This window comes from Arachis hypogaea, chromosome 6 (assembly GCF_003086295.3).
Source record: "Arachis hypogaea cultivar Tifrunner chromosome 6, arahy.Tifrunner.gnm2.J5K5, whole genome shotgun sequence".
NCBI classification, from domain to species: Eukaryota; Viridiplantae; Streptophyta; class Magnoliopsida; order Fabales; family Fabaceae; genus Arachis; species Arachis hypogaea.
In genome coordinates, this window is record NC_092041.1 from 16,336,266 (window position 1) to 16,355,111 (window position 18,846).

Genomic DNA, 18,846 nt, shown 5'->3' on the forward strand with positions numbered 1-18,846 from the left:
CAATAAATATCAAAATAAATAGTATTTTTATGCTTAATAAGTATCACAAAAAATATATTCTCAAATTTTTGTAACCAATTATTTTTTACTGTCAATAATTATTAACATAAGATTAAATTTTTTTCATAATTACTTATATGTTAAAATACTATTTTTTAAAAAATTTCTTGACGTATTTTCATAGTTGAAATAGTGTTAATAATTGATTTTTTATAGATTTTAATTCTTTTTTGACACATATGACCCTAAAAAATAATTCATATTGTTGTAGTGTTTAAAATTGATTAAATAAAATTATTTCTAAAATAATTAAACTCCAATTATAATATTAGTTAGAGACAAATAATAGGACCCATATTTTACTTCCATAACTTTTTCGATGCCTCACTCCTCCACGTGTTGCTCCTTCTACGCTGACACGCAGCTTCAGCACCTAATGAAATTTTCTCCCACAAATGAATAAAAAATTGTTAGATTTATTTAGTTTTGGATATCTATCAAAGAGAAAAAATTTATTAAAATGGAAGGGAGAATTTTCTATTCAGATTAAGTGTTTAATTTTGTTACGCTGACAGTGTCAAATTATTGTACACAGTCATGCGATCACATCTGTTTTTTTGGATGACTATTTACATGGTCAATGTGAAAGGTAGTTATTTTTGCTAATGTGGTATTACGTAATTATTGGATACACATGTAAAACTATGGGTTAAGTATTTTTTCGTCCCTAAGTTTGGGGTGAAAATCAAATTTGTCTCCGACCTTTTTTTTGTTATTAAAATCATCCTCAACGTTACAAAACGTTATAAAATCGTCTTTTTCTACTTCAATTTTATTTTTTGACTAAATTACCCTTAACAATTAATAAAAATAATATTAAAAAAAAACAAAAACACCCCCACCCCACACCCTAGTACCCCACCCTCATCCCTGATATCTCTTCCCTCTTTCTTTTCCATCCCCTTCCTCCTACTCTCTTTGAATTCCTCCTTCCTCCTCCTCTCACACCCAAAAAATTCCAATTCTTCTTCCCTCCTTCAGCAACAACAACAACCAAATTCAGCAAACAACAAATTGAGCAAATTCACAATTGCAAATTCAGCAACAACAACAACCACAAAAATTAATAACAACATCCACAAAATAAATCTCTAGAAATTTTATATTTAACAAAAATTCAACAATTATCAATCGCAACTTCAAATTCAAAATCAGCAACCACATAAATTAAAAAAATGATATTTATGTTCTTCACAAAAAAAGAAAGAACGAAAAAGGAGGTACGAAGATGAACCTAAAATCCCCTAAAACAGCCAAACACCACCACTTGAACAAGCACCAAAGATAAGGATTTTCACCCACTTATACACTTCCTCCACTTTCTGTGTGCCGTTTCGGAAGGGGTCTACGGTTGAAGCAGGAGGAACGATTGGGGGTTCGAAGCATCCGATAAACTGAATTGGGTTAGAGGAATTGGGACTCGCAGAGGTTGAGGATTATGTAGTTAGAAGAAGAGGATAGAGGGAGTAGATGGTTGGTGATGCCGTTTTCCACCATTATGCCTCCACCTCATTCAGAAGATCCGCGAGCTTCTTTACTTTCTGCTATGGCCGATTCTCTCTGTTAAAATTGCGGTGGAGCTGGAACCTACGTCGTCGTCGTGGTGTAGAAGGTAACCATAGCTTGAGGTGCCGCAGCTAAGGGAAGAGCTTGCGGCTTCTGAAGGAGGTGAGGGAGTATGGCGTAGAAAGAGGGATGGATATGGTGATTGGTGGAACCCAACTTTTGAAGTTTTTTTTTATTTAAAGGTAAAATCATTCAAAAAATGTTGTTCCTGGACAAAAAAATGATTTTATAACGTTTTGTAACGTTGAGGACAGTGATGGACTCAAGGGGGGCAGGTGGTAGCCTTGGCCCCCCAACAAATTTTAAACTCATTATATATTATTATAATAAATGTATTATATAGAATAAAATTTAATAGCATAATAATAATAAATAGAGTTAATATTCTTTATGTATAGAGTTTAAATTTTACTACATACATTTATATTATTTGTATTTTTTATTTGATTTAGAATTCTTTTTATATTTATTTTTTTAAAATTAATTTTAACATCTATAATATAATTATATAAAAAATACTTTAATATTATTTATAATAAGAGAAGTATTAGGGACCAGCAACTTTTGTGATTTGTAGTCATTAAGTAACCATTAAAGATAATTTCAATGGTGTGAGATTAGTGAAAAATTTCATCCAATGGTTCACTTTTCTTTTACTGGTTATATGCTGGCCAGAATTTAATAAAATTGCTGGACCCTAGACTTTTCCTTATAATAATATTGTTCTTTTTATAATTAGCAATTTAGTTGTTTCTCTTTTATTATTTTTTATTACTTTTTACCTCTATTATTATATAAAAATACTTTAGTATATTTTAAATTCACATAACAAAATTATTAGCGAGATTAATTTATTTTATTTTATGTCATATTTTATAATGATATAAAACAAAAATTTAACTAAGCTGCACATAAATACTTACAAAAGTAAATTAATTAATAAAATATTTAAAAATAAATAATTTTATATTTTATTAGATATAAAATCACAAAGACCGAGATAATTTTTTTTATTTGACAAGTATTTATTAATTTTTTTAATTAAAAAATTAATTATAATTATATCTATTATCAAATATATGACATTATATTTGATTATACAAAATTTTAATTTTCGGCTCCTTTATTGTTAAATTCCTGAATCCGTCCCTGGTTGAGGATGATTTTAATAACAAAAAAAGATTGAGGACGAATTTGATTTTCACCCCAAACTTTAGGGACAAAAAAAGTACTTAACCCTGAAATTACCTTACACTGATAATACATCAAAATTAAATGTTTAGATTAATCTATATATAATTTAAAATGATAAGATTCTCAAATATTTTAAAAATATAAATCATTAAAGAGTGTTATAAATTTACCTAATTAAGAATAACTATATATGTCAAGAATTTTAGCATAAATTTTTTTCTATTTTTATTTATAGTCATATAAATTTTTGTATTATATCATAAAACTATTTTTATCCCAAAACTTTATGATGATAAAATAAAATACATGAATAATTATATTTTAAAAATATTATTTATACATACAAATATTTTTGACATTTATATAAAATATAGTTATTATTAATAAATTATATATTTAAATTATTTTTTAATTAACAAAATAAAAAAACACATATTTGTTTGTTAAAAAAATTATCAAAATAATATTTATTATATTATAAAGGGTATAGATATAGTAAAATTGTGTTTGAAACAAAGAAATAAGAATGTGTTATTTAATTGAATTGAACATTTAAAATTATGCTATGGTTTTTTAATGACTTTAAAATTATGTTATGTATATCTATTAATAGAATTTCAATCCATAACAAAAACAGTTTTAATGTTGAAATAATATTCATATTAAAATTTAGAGAATAAGTAAAATGGAGGAGTCAATATTGACACCAAATTAAATGCCATTACATTTATTGTTTATCAAAAAAAAAATAAGAGAAAAAAAAAGAAAATATTAATATGAGAGAGCAAAACAATATAAGAAATAATGAAAAAAATAAAAAGATAAGTCAAGCTAAGTTAAAGAAAGACCAACAAAATTTGAAATGACAATTATCATATTAATTAGTCTCTTCTCCTCTCTTTAATATTTGTTCCATGTTTTCTCCTGACTTTCATCATCTTTATTGTCATTTTGTTTTTCTTTTCTCTTTTTCAGCACATTTTCTTGTCACTTTGCTTTTCCTTTTTAGCACATCTTCTTCATTTTTGATTTGATCTATTGGCTTCATCTTTTTGTGCACATATACTTTTGCTATATTTAGGTGATTATGTTCCTGTCTTTGTCACTAATGGGACTCTTGCGATGAATTTCTCTCCGTCTCCGAGTTCTTCATGAATTCACTTTCTCTGGTGCACCATGCAAAGTTTACCAAAATTATTAACTTTTTTTTTATGTTATGAAGTTTGATGAATTCTGTGCTTTGTCATTTGCTCTATGTTTTCTCCTCACCTCCATAATCTCTATTGTCACTTTGCTTCCCCTTTATCTTTTTCGGCACATCCTCTTCATTTATGGTCTGATCTATTGACTTCATCTTTTTGTGCACAGATATTTTTGCGACACTTTGGTGATTTTGTTCCTGTCTTTATCACTATGGGACTCTTACGATGAATTTCTCTCCATTTCTGAGTTCTCCACGAATTTACTTTTTCAGGTGCATTATGTAAGTTTTGCCAAAATTATTCACTTCTTTTTTATGTTATGAAGTTTGATGGATTCTGTGTTTTATTATTTGTTTGAATTGAATGGAAGAACCTAGATTTACTTGTTTGACTACGATGAACAGAGAAAAATATCACTAAAGACCTATCTATATTGTATTTTAATTTCATTTTACTATTGTAAAAAATAAATAATTTACTTTATTGAGTATACTATCCATTCACCTTGATTACAAATTGAAATAGGCACTTGACTGGAAGCCAAAGCAAAATTCAGCTAGTATTTTAAAAGATCCTTATGTCCTATGTTATATATGTTAAGAGAATTTAAAATTTTTAATCTCACATTCTGTATTTTGTTATTCTTCGTATAGATAATCTTTTATCTAAATTGAAAAATAATGTCTTACTCATAAAATTTGTATAATTATGTACTTTGTCTGATATGTATAGTCGATTGTAACTTTATCATTTTGTTTTTAAAATTTAGGAAATGAAAAACCTTTCAACATAAGAAAATCTCCCAAATTATCAATTATAGTATATGTTTCTATTGTTAGCTTAATTATTTTATTTCGAGTTTAATAAAATTATATTCTGCTCATCATCAAACGACTCTTCACTCTTATCTATTGATTATTTTATTTTCATCTTATCTATGTCTCTGAGACTTAATTGTTATACTAATAAGTTAGGAAACTTCTAATAGTATTGGAGATAATAAATATTTTAAACCAAAATTTAAGCTAAGCAATTTGTAAAACATACTAACTATGAGTAAAACATGATAACTGCACAACTAGTTCAAAAATTTACAACAAAGTTCTTGGTCTTAAATATGAATAAATTAGTGACTATGATTTGAAGTTAACTATTTAGTGAAAAATGCTAATAAACTTTGACAGTAAATAATGTTTTCTTTAACTTTAGTGAAATACTAAACTTTAATTGCTGTAGATATTTTATTAATAATGTTATGTTGAATTTTCTTTTCAAATTACTTTTCATATTTCATTTGATGTGCAATTACAATCATTAGCCTATTTATAGCATTTTGTATCATAACTAAATTCTACTTCTATTAATTGGATCTATTAGGGCTAATATCATATCAATCTATATCTACAGATATGATGAAAAAAATCTAATCCAAGAGTGTTATGGTGTTTGACACTATATCATAACAAGTACAAAAATTCAAGAAACCAATTGCTTCAATTGAATTAGGTAATCTCCATCTCTTCTTGAATATTAATTTTTAGTTGTTTTAGCTATGTCGTTTGGCACTAAGCATATGTATATCATCAGTTAAAATAAATAATCCTATAAATTAAAAACATATTGAACAAGCATTTATGATAAATTTGCTGATGATAGATTGTTGTTACATACAAAGATCAAGAAAAGCAATCTTTTTAAAAAGATAAACAAATAAGAAAAAATATGAATAAAAAGACTTACTAATGGTGAATTAGAGATTAGAAAATTCACTAATAACAAATTATTGTTATAGATATAGGCGTGTAAATAAAAATTTGAATATAATAAAAATTTAAAGAAAATATATTTATAAAAAAATGAAAAGATCACCTAAAAATATATTTGTCTTTCTAAAAAAAGATTTAGTCCTTCTCTCTAAATATTATAAAAATAAATCTTTTTAAATATATTTTATATTAACGATTCTTTTTAATAATTAAATCTCTCTAATAATTTTTTATAATATTTTTTTAAAAAATAAAAAAAATTAAAATAAAAAAGAGAGACAATAGAAAAAACGATAAAAAAAAGTCAAGCTAAATTAACACATTACCACAATATAATATTCCTCAAGACAATACTAAAGACACTCTTAAGAATCAAGGGCAAAAGAAGGGGAAAATTTATAAAAAAAAACACTCTATTCTTCGTTACTGAATTACTGAAACACATCATAACACAATACAACTAATTCTTTAAAATTTGTCTCTCTCCAAAATGTCTTAAGTTTTATGTGTGCAGTCTATTTTGACCTTACGTTGTAAATATAGATTTTATACAATGCACAAGGGATTAAGTATGTTTAACTAAAAGTAAATCTGTATATTTATTTTATTTAACCACTCGATTCACTGATTGTATACTATATGTTTATTACTCAAATACTCTAAAATTTATAAAACAAAAATGAATTACTTGAATAAAGTACAATAATAGTGAATGAAGATTTAAACCATTTATTGTAATTTTTTGTCAAAGTAATTGATGAGAGCATTCAATATAGGAATATCATCATCAAGTGTTCTTATTTATTTATATATTATTATACAAGAAAATATAAAAATTAACTTTTAATTAGTTACTATTAGTTAATTTTAGAATTTGATTTTATAATTTAAGATTTTGGATTAAGAGTTTATGATTTGTGATTTAAATTTAAAATAAACAAAATAATTTTTAAAAAAATAATTGATATTGATTACAAAAATGATTATCTAGTATTACTCTTATCTAGCATTACTCTGTTATTATTATTATATGGCATATAAAAGTATATTTGATAGATTACATTAAAAACTAGTAATAGTTAATATAATTATCACCATTATTAACCATCGTTATTACCCCATTTTTTAAGGGTGCCTGATCCCTTCCCTATTATTATTAGAGAAAGCTATATATATATATATATATATATATATTATCTTCTTTTAAGCATAGTTAGACTACCTATTCTCTTATTAAGTAGTACTCAATCTCTCCATAAAATCTAGGGTAAGAATTTTAATTACGATCTTTTTTATTTTTAATCTAGCGAAAACCTTTATGTGAAAGGTTTTAAAAACGTAACTTTATGGGTCAAATTAAACCGAATTTTGGTTTATACCTTATACTAGTATGATTCATCACATTGTAAAGTAGTGGCTAAATTTAAGCCTTCTATTACATGTTATTATTTAATCCATTATCTATCTTGCTTGTTTAAAGGTCAGATCATAGGGGAATTGAAATATACTATATATCTCCGAATGAAGGACACTAGTATAAAGAGTAAGCAATCAAATTAATTATCATATAATTATATATATATATATATATATATATATATATATATATATATATATATTATTTAATTTTTTTAACGTATATCTTATATTTTAATATATATTTTATATCTATAACCGATTTAATAATTAATTTTCTATATACATCTAAGTGAGTCCTTCATATATTATGATCAAAATCTAATAATCTAAAAACCTATTTAATATATAAGCCTTATTATGTCTAACTCGGTTTACTACCGTGTTTATATATAAAACAATAAAAAAATGTTTAGATTTGTTTAATTTTAAATATCTATCAAAGAGGAAAAACTTATTCAAAAAGAAGGGAGAATTTTCTGTTTATATTAATCTGCATATCATTTAAAATGATAAAATTCTCAAATCTTTTAAAAATATAAATCATCAAAGAATGTTATAAATTTACTTAATTAAGAATGACTATAGATGTTAAAAATTTTAGTATAGATTTTTTCTATTTTTATTTATTTTATATTATTTTTATTAACATAATCATATAAATTTTTGTACTATGTCATTAAATTTTATTTTTATTCCAAAAACTTATAATGATAAAAAAAGACACAGAAATAATTATATTTAAAAAAAATATTATTTATATATTAAATATTTTTTATATCTATATAAAAATATAATTGTTACTAATCAATTGTGTATTTAAATTATTTTTAATTAACAAAATAAAAAAACACATATTTTTTTGTTAAAAAAAATATTTACATCAAAATAGTATTTATTATAAAGGGTGTAGACGTAATAAAATTGTGTTTGAAACAAAGAGATAAGAATTTATTATTTAATTGAATTATTGTACATTCAAAATTATACTATGTTTTTTTAATGATTCCAAAATTAATAGAATTTCAATTCATAAACAAAACAATTTCGGTATTGAAAAAATAGTCATATTAAAATTTAGAGAATAAGTATGAATGAATGAATTAACATTGACACCTAATGTCATTGCATTTATTATTTATAAAAAAATAAAACGAGAGAAAAAAAAAACTAATTAATATGAAAGAGAGCGAGACCATGGAAGAAATAATGGAAAAATTGAAAAATAAGTCAAACTAACACATCACTATAACGTAATTATTTTTCTTCCTCAATTATACATATTCATCTATATTATGTCATATTTTGTGACTTCAAATTATGCTATGTATAGAGATCTATTAACAGAATTTCAATTCATAACAAAAATAATTTCAGTGCTAAAATAATAGCCATATTAAAATTTAGAGAATAAATATGAATAAAAGAGTTAATACTGACACTAAATATCATTACATTTACTGTTTATGAAAAAAAAAGAAAACAAAAGAAAAATGAGAAAAACAATAATATGAGAAAGAGTGAGATAATAGAAAAAATAATGAAAAAAAATAAAAATATAAATCAAGCTAAGTTAATACACATCACCACAATGTAATATTCCTCCAGACAGTGCTAAAGGCACCCTTAGGAACCAAAGGACAAGGCAAAAGAAGGAGGAAAAAAACACTAAAAAATACTCTATTCTTCATTATTGAAGAAATGTTAACTCATTTTTAAAGATTCAATTAACATTAGCTAATTAAAAATGAAACAGTACTTTTTTATGTATGCTGTGTGTTTTCCTTTATATTTTATTGACTGATTATGTGAGTTTATTATACTTATTTGGGTGTGATAATTTTGTAAGATAAAATATTCTATTGAAAAGATAAAATTTTCTAGTAACAGTAAAATATTAATAAATGTAATTCTTTTTAAGTTATAATTTTCATTTTATGTAAAAATTATATAAATAAGAATCATATGTCTGTATATAAAAATGTGATTCTGTATATAATGCTTATTACTTGTTGAATGCAATTATTTTCATTTTAAAAAAAAAGTTTATTATTTAACCAATTTTTTTTTAAAAAAAAGCTTGTTTTGTATACTGGTGTAGAATTTTTAGTATAAATATAATTGGTTGAATATACATTTAAAGTGACATATTTTAAAATGATTGAAGACTATTTTTAATAACATAGAAAAGTACAAAAAGAGAAGAGAAAAACATTTGAATAATATAATATTAATTACAGTCAAACATAAAAATATTTTTTACCTTTTTAAAAAAATTAAAATAATTATTTTTAGAAAAAAATCTAATCCAAATTAGCTCATAAATTATTTCAAATCTAATGGTTGAATTGCTTTTACTTCCTTCAGCAGATTCCAGAACATGGTTTTGTAAAAAACCATTATTTTAAGAATAAAACCATCATGGAGGTTCAAATATTATAAAGTCTCTTGCGGTGTCAATCAAATCTCATACTCAAATTTCATCATTTCTCTTTCTTTCTCTATTCCTTTTGTGCCCAGTTTTCATCATCAGCTACTACTACTGTGTGTGAGTGAGTAATTAAGAGCTAGGGTGCTGGTTCTGTAGAAGATCTCTCTATAACTCTTTCATGCCGAAAGATTCATCAATCTCAAGTTCTGACGATGATTCGGTTGTGTTCTTGGGGGATGTTACACCCCAAGGTAACCGTAACCGTAACCGTTACCGTCGTGTGCGTCGACGTGTGCTTGAAGGTGACAACGGAATACCTGCCAACCCTAACCCTAACGATAATCGTAGCCTAATCGTTGGAGGTCATGATCTGCGTGCCAGGAGGACCGTGACGGGTAATAACCAGCCCAACCGTGACGGCAACGCTTCTGAAGAGAGTACTCAAGCGGCTAAGAAGGCAGCAGGTCAAGCAAGAAAGAGTGGTGATGCAAACTTTCATGTCGGTGAGAGCAGCAAAATCCAAAAGAGGAAGACGAAGAAGAGGGGGAGGAAGAAGAAGAAGAAGGAGAACGACGATGTTTTGGATGAAATGACGAATAAGTTACTACGCGCCGGTTGGGAAATTGAGATTGATGAAAAAGATGAAGAAACTGTTTTCTATGATCTGAAGGGGAGAGCTTATACCAATTGCATCATAGCTGCGTACGAGTGTTTGAAAAAGAAGTATGAGGAGCGCAAAGGAAGAGGGATCTATTATTTGAAGAATTACAAGTTTACTCCCATCAAGGATGATGATTTCGAGAAGCTTCTGTCATGGAAAGATGCTAAGAAGAGGAAAAAAAAAGATGAAGCTCATGATCCAAACCCTAATAATAACAATTGTAATAAGAGGGGAAAGAATAGCAGGGAAGACGCGAACAAGAAGAAGCAGAAGCAGAAGGTGGAAACGAGCATGAAAGGAAAAGAGAAGGTTGTTTACGATGAATCTGATTCTGATTCTGATTCTGACAAGGATCCAAATGATGACACGTGTCTTCTCTGTGCAAATGCTCGAGAAGGCACTCTGGTTTGTTGCGACGGTTGTCCTTCTTGTTTCCATCTGAGCTGCTTGAAATTACCTGTAAGATTTCTCAATTTCTCATGCTTCTTTCAAACTTTGATATTGATCAACATGTTTGCTATATACAAATATTCAATCACCAAATTAGTTACTTTCATATTAATTAACATGTTAATTAATCACTAAATTGCATAACACTCCTGGATAATAGAGTGAAGTAGTTATATATGTTAACAGGTTGTTACTCTATAGCTACCACAGATTTCGTTATATGTAAATATTATAATTTTTTAAAATGATAATTTAGTTTTGAAATTGACAAAAATACATTGTATTACTCTATTTCTATCAATGTCAATTGACTCATCAAGAGATAAATATGATATATTTTTGTCAATTTTAAAAATATAATTAATACAACTAAAATTTTAAACTATTTTAATACTTTTAAAAAGACCAGCACAATTCGTTTTCTTTAAATTAGTTGTATGCATATTGAAATAGTGGTTCAAATTTTAATTGTATTGATTATGTTTTTAAAATTAACAAAAACGTCTCATATAACTCTATTTCTGTCAATGTCAAATAACTCATCAAGAGTAATTTGATATGTTTTTGTCAATTTTAAAAATATAATTAATACAATTAAAATCTTAAACCATTTTAATACATTCACAAAGACCAGCTCAACTAATTCTCAGTTTCATTCCTATTTTTTAGATTAGTTGTATGCATATTGAAATAGTGTTCGAGATTTTAATGGTATTGATTATGTTTTTGAAATTGACAAAAATGCATTATATTACTGTTTCTATCAGTGTCAAATAACTCATCAAAAGATTTATATGATATATTTTTGTCAATTTTAAAAACATAATTAATACAATTAAAATCTTAAACCATTTTAATATAGTCACAAAGACCAACTCAACTCATTCTCACTTTCATTCTTATGTTTTTAGATTAGTTGTATGCAAATTTAAATAGTGGTTGAGATTTTAATTGTATTAATTATGTTTTTAAAATTGACAAAAATGCATCATATTATTCTATTTCTGTCAGTATCAAATGATTCATCAAGAGATTAATATGATATATTTTTGTCAATTTTAAAATACAACTAAAATCTTAAAGTATTTTAATACGTTCAAAAAGACTAGCTCAACTCATTTTCAATTTTATTTTTATTTTTTAGATTGGTTGTATGCATATTGAAATAGTGGTCGAGATTTTAATTATATTGATTATGTTTTTAAAGTTGATAAAAACGCATCATATTACTCTATTTCTATCAGTATCAAATGACTTATTAAGAGATTAATATGATACATTTTTGTCAATTTTAAAAACATAATTAATATAACTAAAATCTTAAATTATTTTAATATGCTCAGAAAGACATGCTCAGTTCATTTTCAATTTCATTCTTATTTTTTAGATTAATTGTATGCATATTAAAATAATAGTCAAAAATTTAATTGTATTGATTATATTTTTGAAATTGACAAAAATTCGTCAATTTACTCTATTTCTGTCAGTATCAAATGACTCATCAAAAGATTATTATGACATATTTTTTTTCAATTTGAAAAACATAATTAATACAACTAAAATCTTAAACTATTTTAATACATTTAAAAAGACCAGTTCAATTCATTTTCAATTTCATTCTTATTTTTTAGATTAGTTGTATGTATATTAAAATAGTGGTTTAGATTTTAATTGTATTGATTATGTTTTTAAAATTAACAAAAAAGTATCATATAACTCTATTTTTGTCAGTGTCAAATGACTCAGCAAGAGTAATTTGATATGTTTTTGTCAATTTTAAAAACATAATTAATACAATTAAAATCTTAAACCATTTTAATACCATTCACAAATACCAGCTCAACTCATTCTCAGTTTAATTCTTATTTTTTTAGATTAGTTATATGCATTATTGAAATAGTGGTCGAGATTTTAATGGTATTGATTATGTTTTTGAAATTGACAAAAATGCATAATATTACTGTTTCTATCAATGTCAAATAACTTTTCGAAAGATTTATATGATATATTTTTGTCAATTTTAAAAACATAATTAATACAATTAAAATCTTAAATCATTTTAATATAGTCACAAAGACCAACTCAATTCATTCTCACTTTTATTCTTATGTTTTTAGATTAGTTGTATGCAAATTGAAATAGTGGTCGAAATTTTAATTGTATTGATTATGTTTTTAAAATTAACAAAAACGTCTCATATAACTCTGTTTCTGTCAATGTCAAATAACTCATCAAGAGTAATATGATATGTTTTTGTCAATTTTAAAAACATAATTAATACAATTAAAATCTTAAAGTATTTTAATATGTTTTAAAAGACCAGCTCAACTATTTTCAATTTCATTCTTATTTTTTAGATTAGTTGTATGCATATTGAAATAGTGGTCGAGATTTTAATTATATTGATTATGGTTTTAAAATTGACCAAAAGCACATCATATTATTCTGTTTCTGTCAGTATCAAATGACTTATTAAGAGATTAATATAATATATTTTTGTCAATTTTAAAAACATAATAATACAATTAAAATATTAAATTATTTTAATACATTCAAGAAGACCAGCTTAACTCATTTTCAATTTCATTCTTATTAATTGTATGCATGTTGAAATAATGGTCGAGATTTTAATTGTATTGATTATATTTTTGAAATTGATAAAAACGTATCATATTACTCTGTTTCTATCAGTGTCAAATAACTCATCAAGAGATTAATATGATATGTTTTTGTAAATTTTAAAAATATAATTAATACAACTAAAATCTTAAACTATTTTAATATATTTAAAAAAACCAGCTCAATTCATTTTCAATTTCATTCTTATTTTTTAGATTAGTTGTATGCATATTGAAATAGTGGTTTAGATTTTAATTGTATTGATTATGTTTTTAAAATTAACAAAAACGTATCATATAACTTTGTTTCTGTCAGTGTCAAATGATTCATCAAGAGTAATATGATATGTTTTTTCAATTTTAAAAACATAATTAATACAATTAAAATCTTAAACCATTTTAATACATTCACAAAGACAAGCTCAACTCATTCTCAGTTTCATTCTTATTTTTTAGATTATTAGTTGTATGTATATTGAAATAGTGGTCGAGATTTTAATGGTATTGATTATGTTTTTGAAATTAACAAAAATGCATTATATTATTATTTTTTATCAGTGTCAAATAACTCATCAAGAGATTAATATGATATATTTTTGTCAATTTTAAAAACATAATTCATACAATTAAAATCTTAAACCATTTTAATATAGTCATAAAGACCAACTCAACTCATTCTCACTTTCATTCTTATTTTTTAGATTAGTTATATGCAAATTGAAATAGTGGTCTGAGATTTTAATTGTATTGATTATGTTCTTAAAATTGACAAAAACACATTATATTACTCTGTTTTTGTCAATATCAACTGACTAATTAAAAGATTAATATGATATATTTTGTCAATTTTAAAAATATAATTAATATAACTAAAATCTTAAAATATTTTAATACGTTCAAAAAGACCAGCTCAACTCATTTTTAATTTCATTCTTATTTTTTAGATTAGTTGTATGCATGTTAAAATAGTGGTCGAAATTTTAATTGTATTGATTATATTTTTAAAATTAACAAAAATGCATCATATTATTCTATTTTTTTTAGTATCAAATGACTCATCAAGAGATTAATATGATATATTTTTGTCAATTTTAAAAATATAATTAATTCAACTAAAATCTTAAATTTTTTTAATACGTTCAAAAAGACCAGTTCACTCATTTTCAATTTTATTCTTATTTGGTAGATTAGTTGTATGCATATTGAAATAGTGGTCGAGATTTTAATGGTATTGATTATGTTTTTGAAATCGACAAAAACTAATCAAATTATTCTATTTCTATTAGTATCAAATGACTCATCAAGAGATTAATATGATATACTTTTGTCAATTTTAAAAACATAATTAATATAATTAAAATCTTAACATTTTAATACATTCACAAAGACCAGATCAACTCATTCTCAGTTTCATTCTTATTTTTTAGATTAGTTGTATGCATATTGAAATTGTGATCGAGATTTTAATTGTATTGATTATGTTTTTGAAATTGACAAAACGTATTATATTACTCTATTTCTGTTAGTATCAAATGACTCATCAAAAATTTTTTAATATGATATATTTTTATCAATTTTAAAAACATAATCAATACATTTAAAATTTTAAACCATTTTAATACATTCACAAAGATTAGCTCAACTCATTCACAATTTCATTCTTATTTTTAGATTAGTTATATGCATATTGAAATGGTAATTGAGATTTTAATTGTATTGATTATAGTTTTAAAATTGACAAAAATACTTTATATTACTCTATTTCTGTCTGTACCAAATAACTCATCAAAAGATTAATATGATATATTTTTATTAATTTTAAAAACATAATTAATACAATTAAAATCTTAAATCATTTTAATACATTTACAAGAACGAGCTCAGCTCATTCTCAATTTCATTCTTATTAGAAACAAACATATGATTGATGAATTAGTAATTGAAAAAATGTGTTAAGATGCTCATATATACTTCCATTGCAGGGGGTTCCACCTGGTGACTGGTACTGCAGTTATTGCAGATGCAAATTTTGTGGGTTGATGACTGGTGCAGCTGATGATCCTATGTCACGCACATGTTGCTTTTGCGAGCATAAATGTATCATATTTTTCTTCTGGATTACTCATTGATGTTTCTTATTTTCTCATATGATGATTTTATTTTCTTCTTGTATGTAGATCATAGGTTCTGTTCACCCATGACTGGTGGCATCGTGATTGATCTTTCAGATAATCCGTTACACTTTTGCAGTAACAAATGCGAACAGGTCAGGTTTAATTTATTACTCTATCTTAACTATGTTTAATGTTTAATTAATTGTAAAATTGATTAAGGCCTTTCAAATCAAGACTACCTTTGTTTTGTTCATGAAAAGGATGATAGTATGAGATTATTAAATAATATTATTTATTAGATTAGATTGTAATGTATGTTTAAAAATCTATCAAAGAAAGATTGTTTTTTATTGACAATACAATGTAATTAAATAACTTACAAGCCATATATTACTGGGATTTGGAAAACAACATCAACTAAAGTTGCTATCAAGTATAAAGTTTATGCTTAGTAAAACCCTAAATAGTGAATCTATCCCTCTAAATTTTGTTACATTAAAAGGTAACACTTTTTACATTGATGATGGTATTATGACTATTATCCATTCAATTAAATGTAGTTTCTAGTTATTATGTGATGAGTTAAAAGCTAATGTTCATTTGCTATTTTGTCCTCATAGTTGTTTGGGAGAGTTCAAGGGCTTCTTGGGGTCAAACATGAAATTGGAGATGGGTTTTCTTGCACTTTTTTATCTGGATTTGAGAATAATCGTCCTACCCAACTTCCAGAATGCCATGACAAGCTGGTTAGGGCACAGAAAATAATGCAAGATGGATTCAAACCAGGAATTGACCATAGAACCGGGATAAATTTGATACAAAGTGTTGTATACAGTCGTGGGTAAGGGCCACTTAGCCTTTCTTTTCTATATGTCTTCAACTATTGCTCTAGGATATATATATATATATATATATATATATATATATATATATATATATATATATATATATATATATATCCCTCTTCTTGAAGGAAAAGAGTAGGTAGAGTTTCAAATCATCAATTTTAATTTGTGCCTTAAAGAGTAGTTATGGACTTATGGTAGCATCAATTTAGTAATCTAAAGATTTATGAAAATAATTAATTCTTCTAAAAAAAATTAAAATTGGTTTTAAGTCAATTAGTTCAAGAGATTAAACATGATTAATTTTAAATCTTTCAGAAATTTTATAAATTTTTTAGCATCAAATTAGCATAAGAACTCTCTACATTAGAAAACAAATCTCTCAACGCAACCATTTCAAGAGCCTTGTTAAATGATTTCTGGCTAACAAAAAATTTGTGAAGGAGGTTGGTTTATTTGTTCATTGGAAGTGACAGTTATATATATACATATATATATTTATATTTTGGTCAGGTCAAAGTTCAATCGCATGAATTATACAATGTTCTTTACTGCAATTATGGAACGGGACGACGAGATTATATGTGTGGCATCACTAAGGTAAAAATGTCTATATAACATAATATATAATATAAAATTTAAAATTGATTCAAATTCTCTCAACCCCAATAATCATGGATATTATGCTAGATAGATTGATGGAATGCTTATCTACTTATTAATACTCTAATTATATATTATGAAATGTAAAATTTGAAGACTAAGTTCAATATTAATTAAATGTTTGTTTGTTGCAAACAGGGTTCATGAAAACAAAGTAGCAGAGATGCCACTAATTACAACCCGTGGTATGTATAGGCGACAAGGAATGTGTACCCGATTCATGACAGTCATCGAATCTGTGAGTTCATAAAATAATAATAATAATGAAAATTAAGCCTTCTCAGTTTCATATTAATTAATTAGTTCATTCTACTAACTTGAAAAACATTATTATCTTTTTTTTTTTCACTATTAGTATATGTTTGTATCAGGTTCTAAGCAGTTTAGGTGTTGACTTATTGGTCATACCATCAGTCAAAGAACGCGAGAAGACTTGGGTTTCAGTGTTTGGGTTTGAACCCTTTGATCTGGAAACCAAAACTAGAACTGAAAAAATGAAAATTTTTGTTTGCTCTGACTCGGTTATGCTGAAGAAAAACATTAAGAGTGTTGTCAGAGAAGGTATGTATGCATTTGAAACTGGACAATTTCTTCTTGCTTATTATTATTATTATTATTTATCAGAACATGTTTTTATACGAAAATAATAGTTGAAAATCGTTAATAATTTAATATGTTTGATAAAATAGTTTGATATAAAATATATGTACGTTTCAGCTATCATCTCCATATATTCATGTGAGTAATCATTTTTCTTTTTTAAGTAAATTTTGTGTATATTCTCAATTTCTGAACTAATTGTTTTGTGATTATTTGATTGCAGTTCCTAATACTGAGAGGAACCAGTTCTAATGCGAATCCTGTGTGTCCCAAATGATAGTGACATTGGAGATGCTGATGATGAACATGATGAGCAAACACATCTCCAAAAGAAGATGATATCATGCATATCAACCCAGCAATCATAATAGTAATAATAAGACTTGTTATCTTTAAGTAAAATCTCATACGATGGGATTGTTTTAATGTAAAATTAATAGTTATAAGTTGTTGGATAATTTAATATGTTTGATAAAAATATTAAGACAAGTGCGTGTGTAAGAGATTTTATCTTTTTTCGATAATCGAAGTAACTTCTTATGTTGTATGAATATTATAATTACTTATGATCACTTTTTAAATTATTTACTTACGTATAATTCTTTTCTTTTTATTAAAAAAAATATCATTAAGGAATGGTTTGGATAAACAAGTCAAATCAATTGATTATGCATGCATCAATTTATTTACCAACAGCAAACTCTTAAATTGAGTTTAGTAGCGTAACATATTAGTCCAAATAATTTGGTATATACTTTGGTATTTTCAACCTTTGTGGATTCATATATCTACTTTCATAATGTGAGACAAAAACAACACACATGGCATGTTTTGTTCATAATTGCACTTACGTGATGAGGAGCAATAATATTAATAGTCCAATTACTGTGCTTCAAACCGAACGACGACCTTCTTGTTAAAATCGTCACGTTTTCTGGTAATCTATATGAACCAAAGTGTAGCCATGCTTTCTAACTTCAATTTTAGACACATTGTATCATTGTCGTGTCTTATTGTTGTTAAATATTCATTATTCCTCTTCGTTGAGTTCATGCATTCAATTATTCACATATCTATCATACCTTAATCTCACCATTTTATGTATTCTATTTTTGCCATAACAATTAACAATCACAAGTATTTAATTTACTCATGAAGAGATTTGTGTGTGGCACTTTCTGCAGAATTTCAAGTCAAAAGGGTTTGAAAATTCTTATCAATAAATAATTCGTATATTATATATATAATAAATAATTTATA

At 25.2% G+C, this 18,846-nt stretch overlaps 1 protein-coding gene across 3 annotated transcripts; it reads left to right on the plus strand.

The window, feature by feature from the left end:
* The first annotated feature begins 3,763 nt into the window (after nucleotides 1-3,763).
* LOC112696224 (uncharacterized) lies at nucleotides 3,764-18,126 on the plus strand. Of its 3 annotated transcripts, XM_025748859.3 has the most exons (11): nucleotides 3,764-3,989; nucleotides 4,189-4,303; nucleotides 5,430-5,528; nucleotides 9,725-10,755; nucleotides 15,347-15,461; nucleotides 15,542-15,630; nucleotides 16,099-16,319; nucleotides 16,837-16,923; nucleotides 17,125-17,224; nucleotides 17,358-17,547; nucleotides 17,810-18,126. In XM_025748859.3, the coding sequence occupies exons 4-11, from the start codon at nucleotides 9,814-9,816 to the stop codon at nucleotides 17,836-17,838; spliced, it is 1,773 nt and encodes a 590-aa protein (XP_025604644.1). In that variant the 5' UTR covers nucleotides 3,764-3,989; nucleotides 4,189-4,303; nucleotides 5,430-5,528; nucleotides 9,725-9,813; the 3' UTR covers nucleotides 17,839-18,126. The 3 variants fall into 3 exon arrangements, with proteins under 3 accessions (XP_025604644.1, XP_072052540.1, XP_072052541.1); XM_072196439.1 differs by having other exon boundaries at nucleotides 3,764-4,303; XM_072196440.1 differs by lacking the exons at nucleotides 3,764-3,989; nucleotides 4,189-4,303; nucleotides 5,430-5,528 and having other exon boundaries at nucleotides 9,579-10,755.
* Nucleotides 18,127-18,846: the final 720 nt, after the last annotated feature.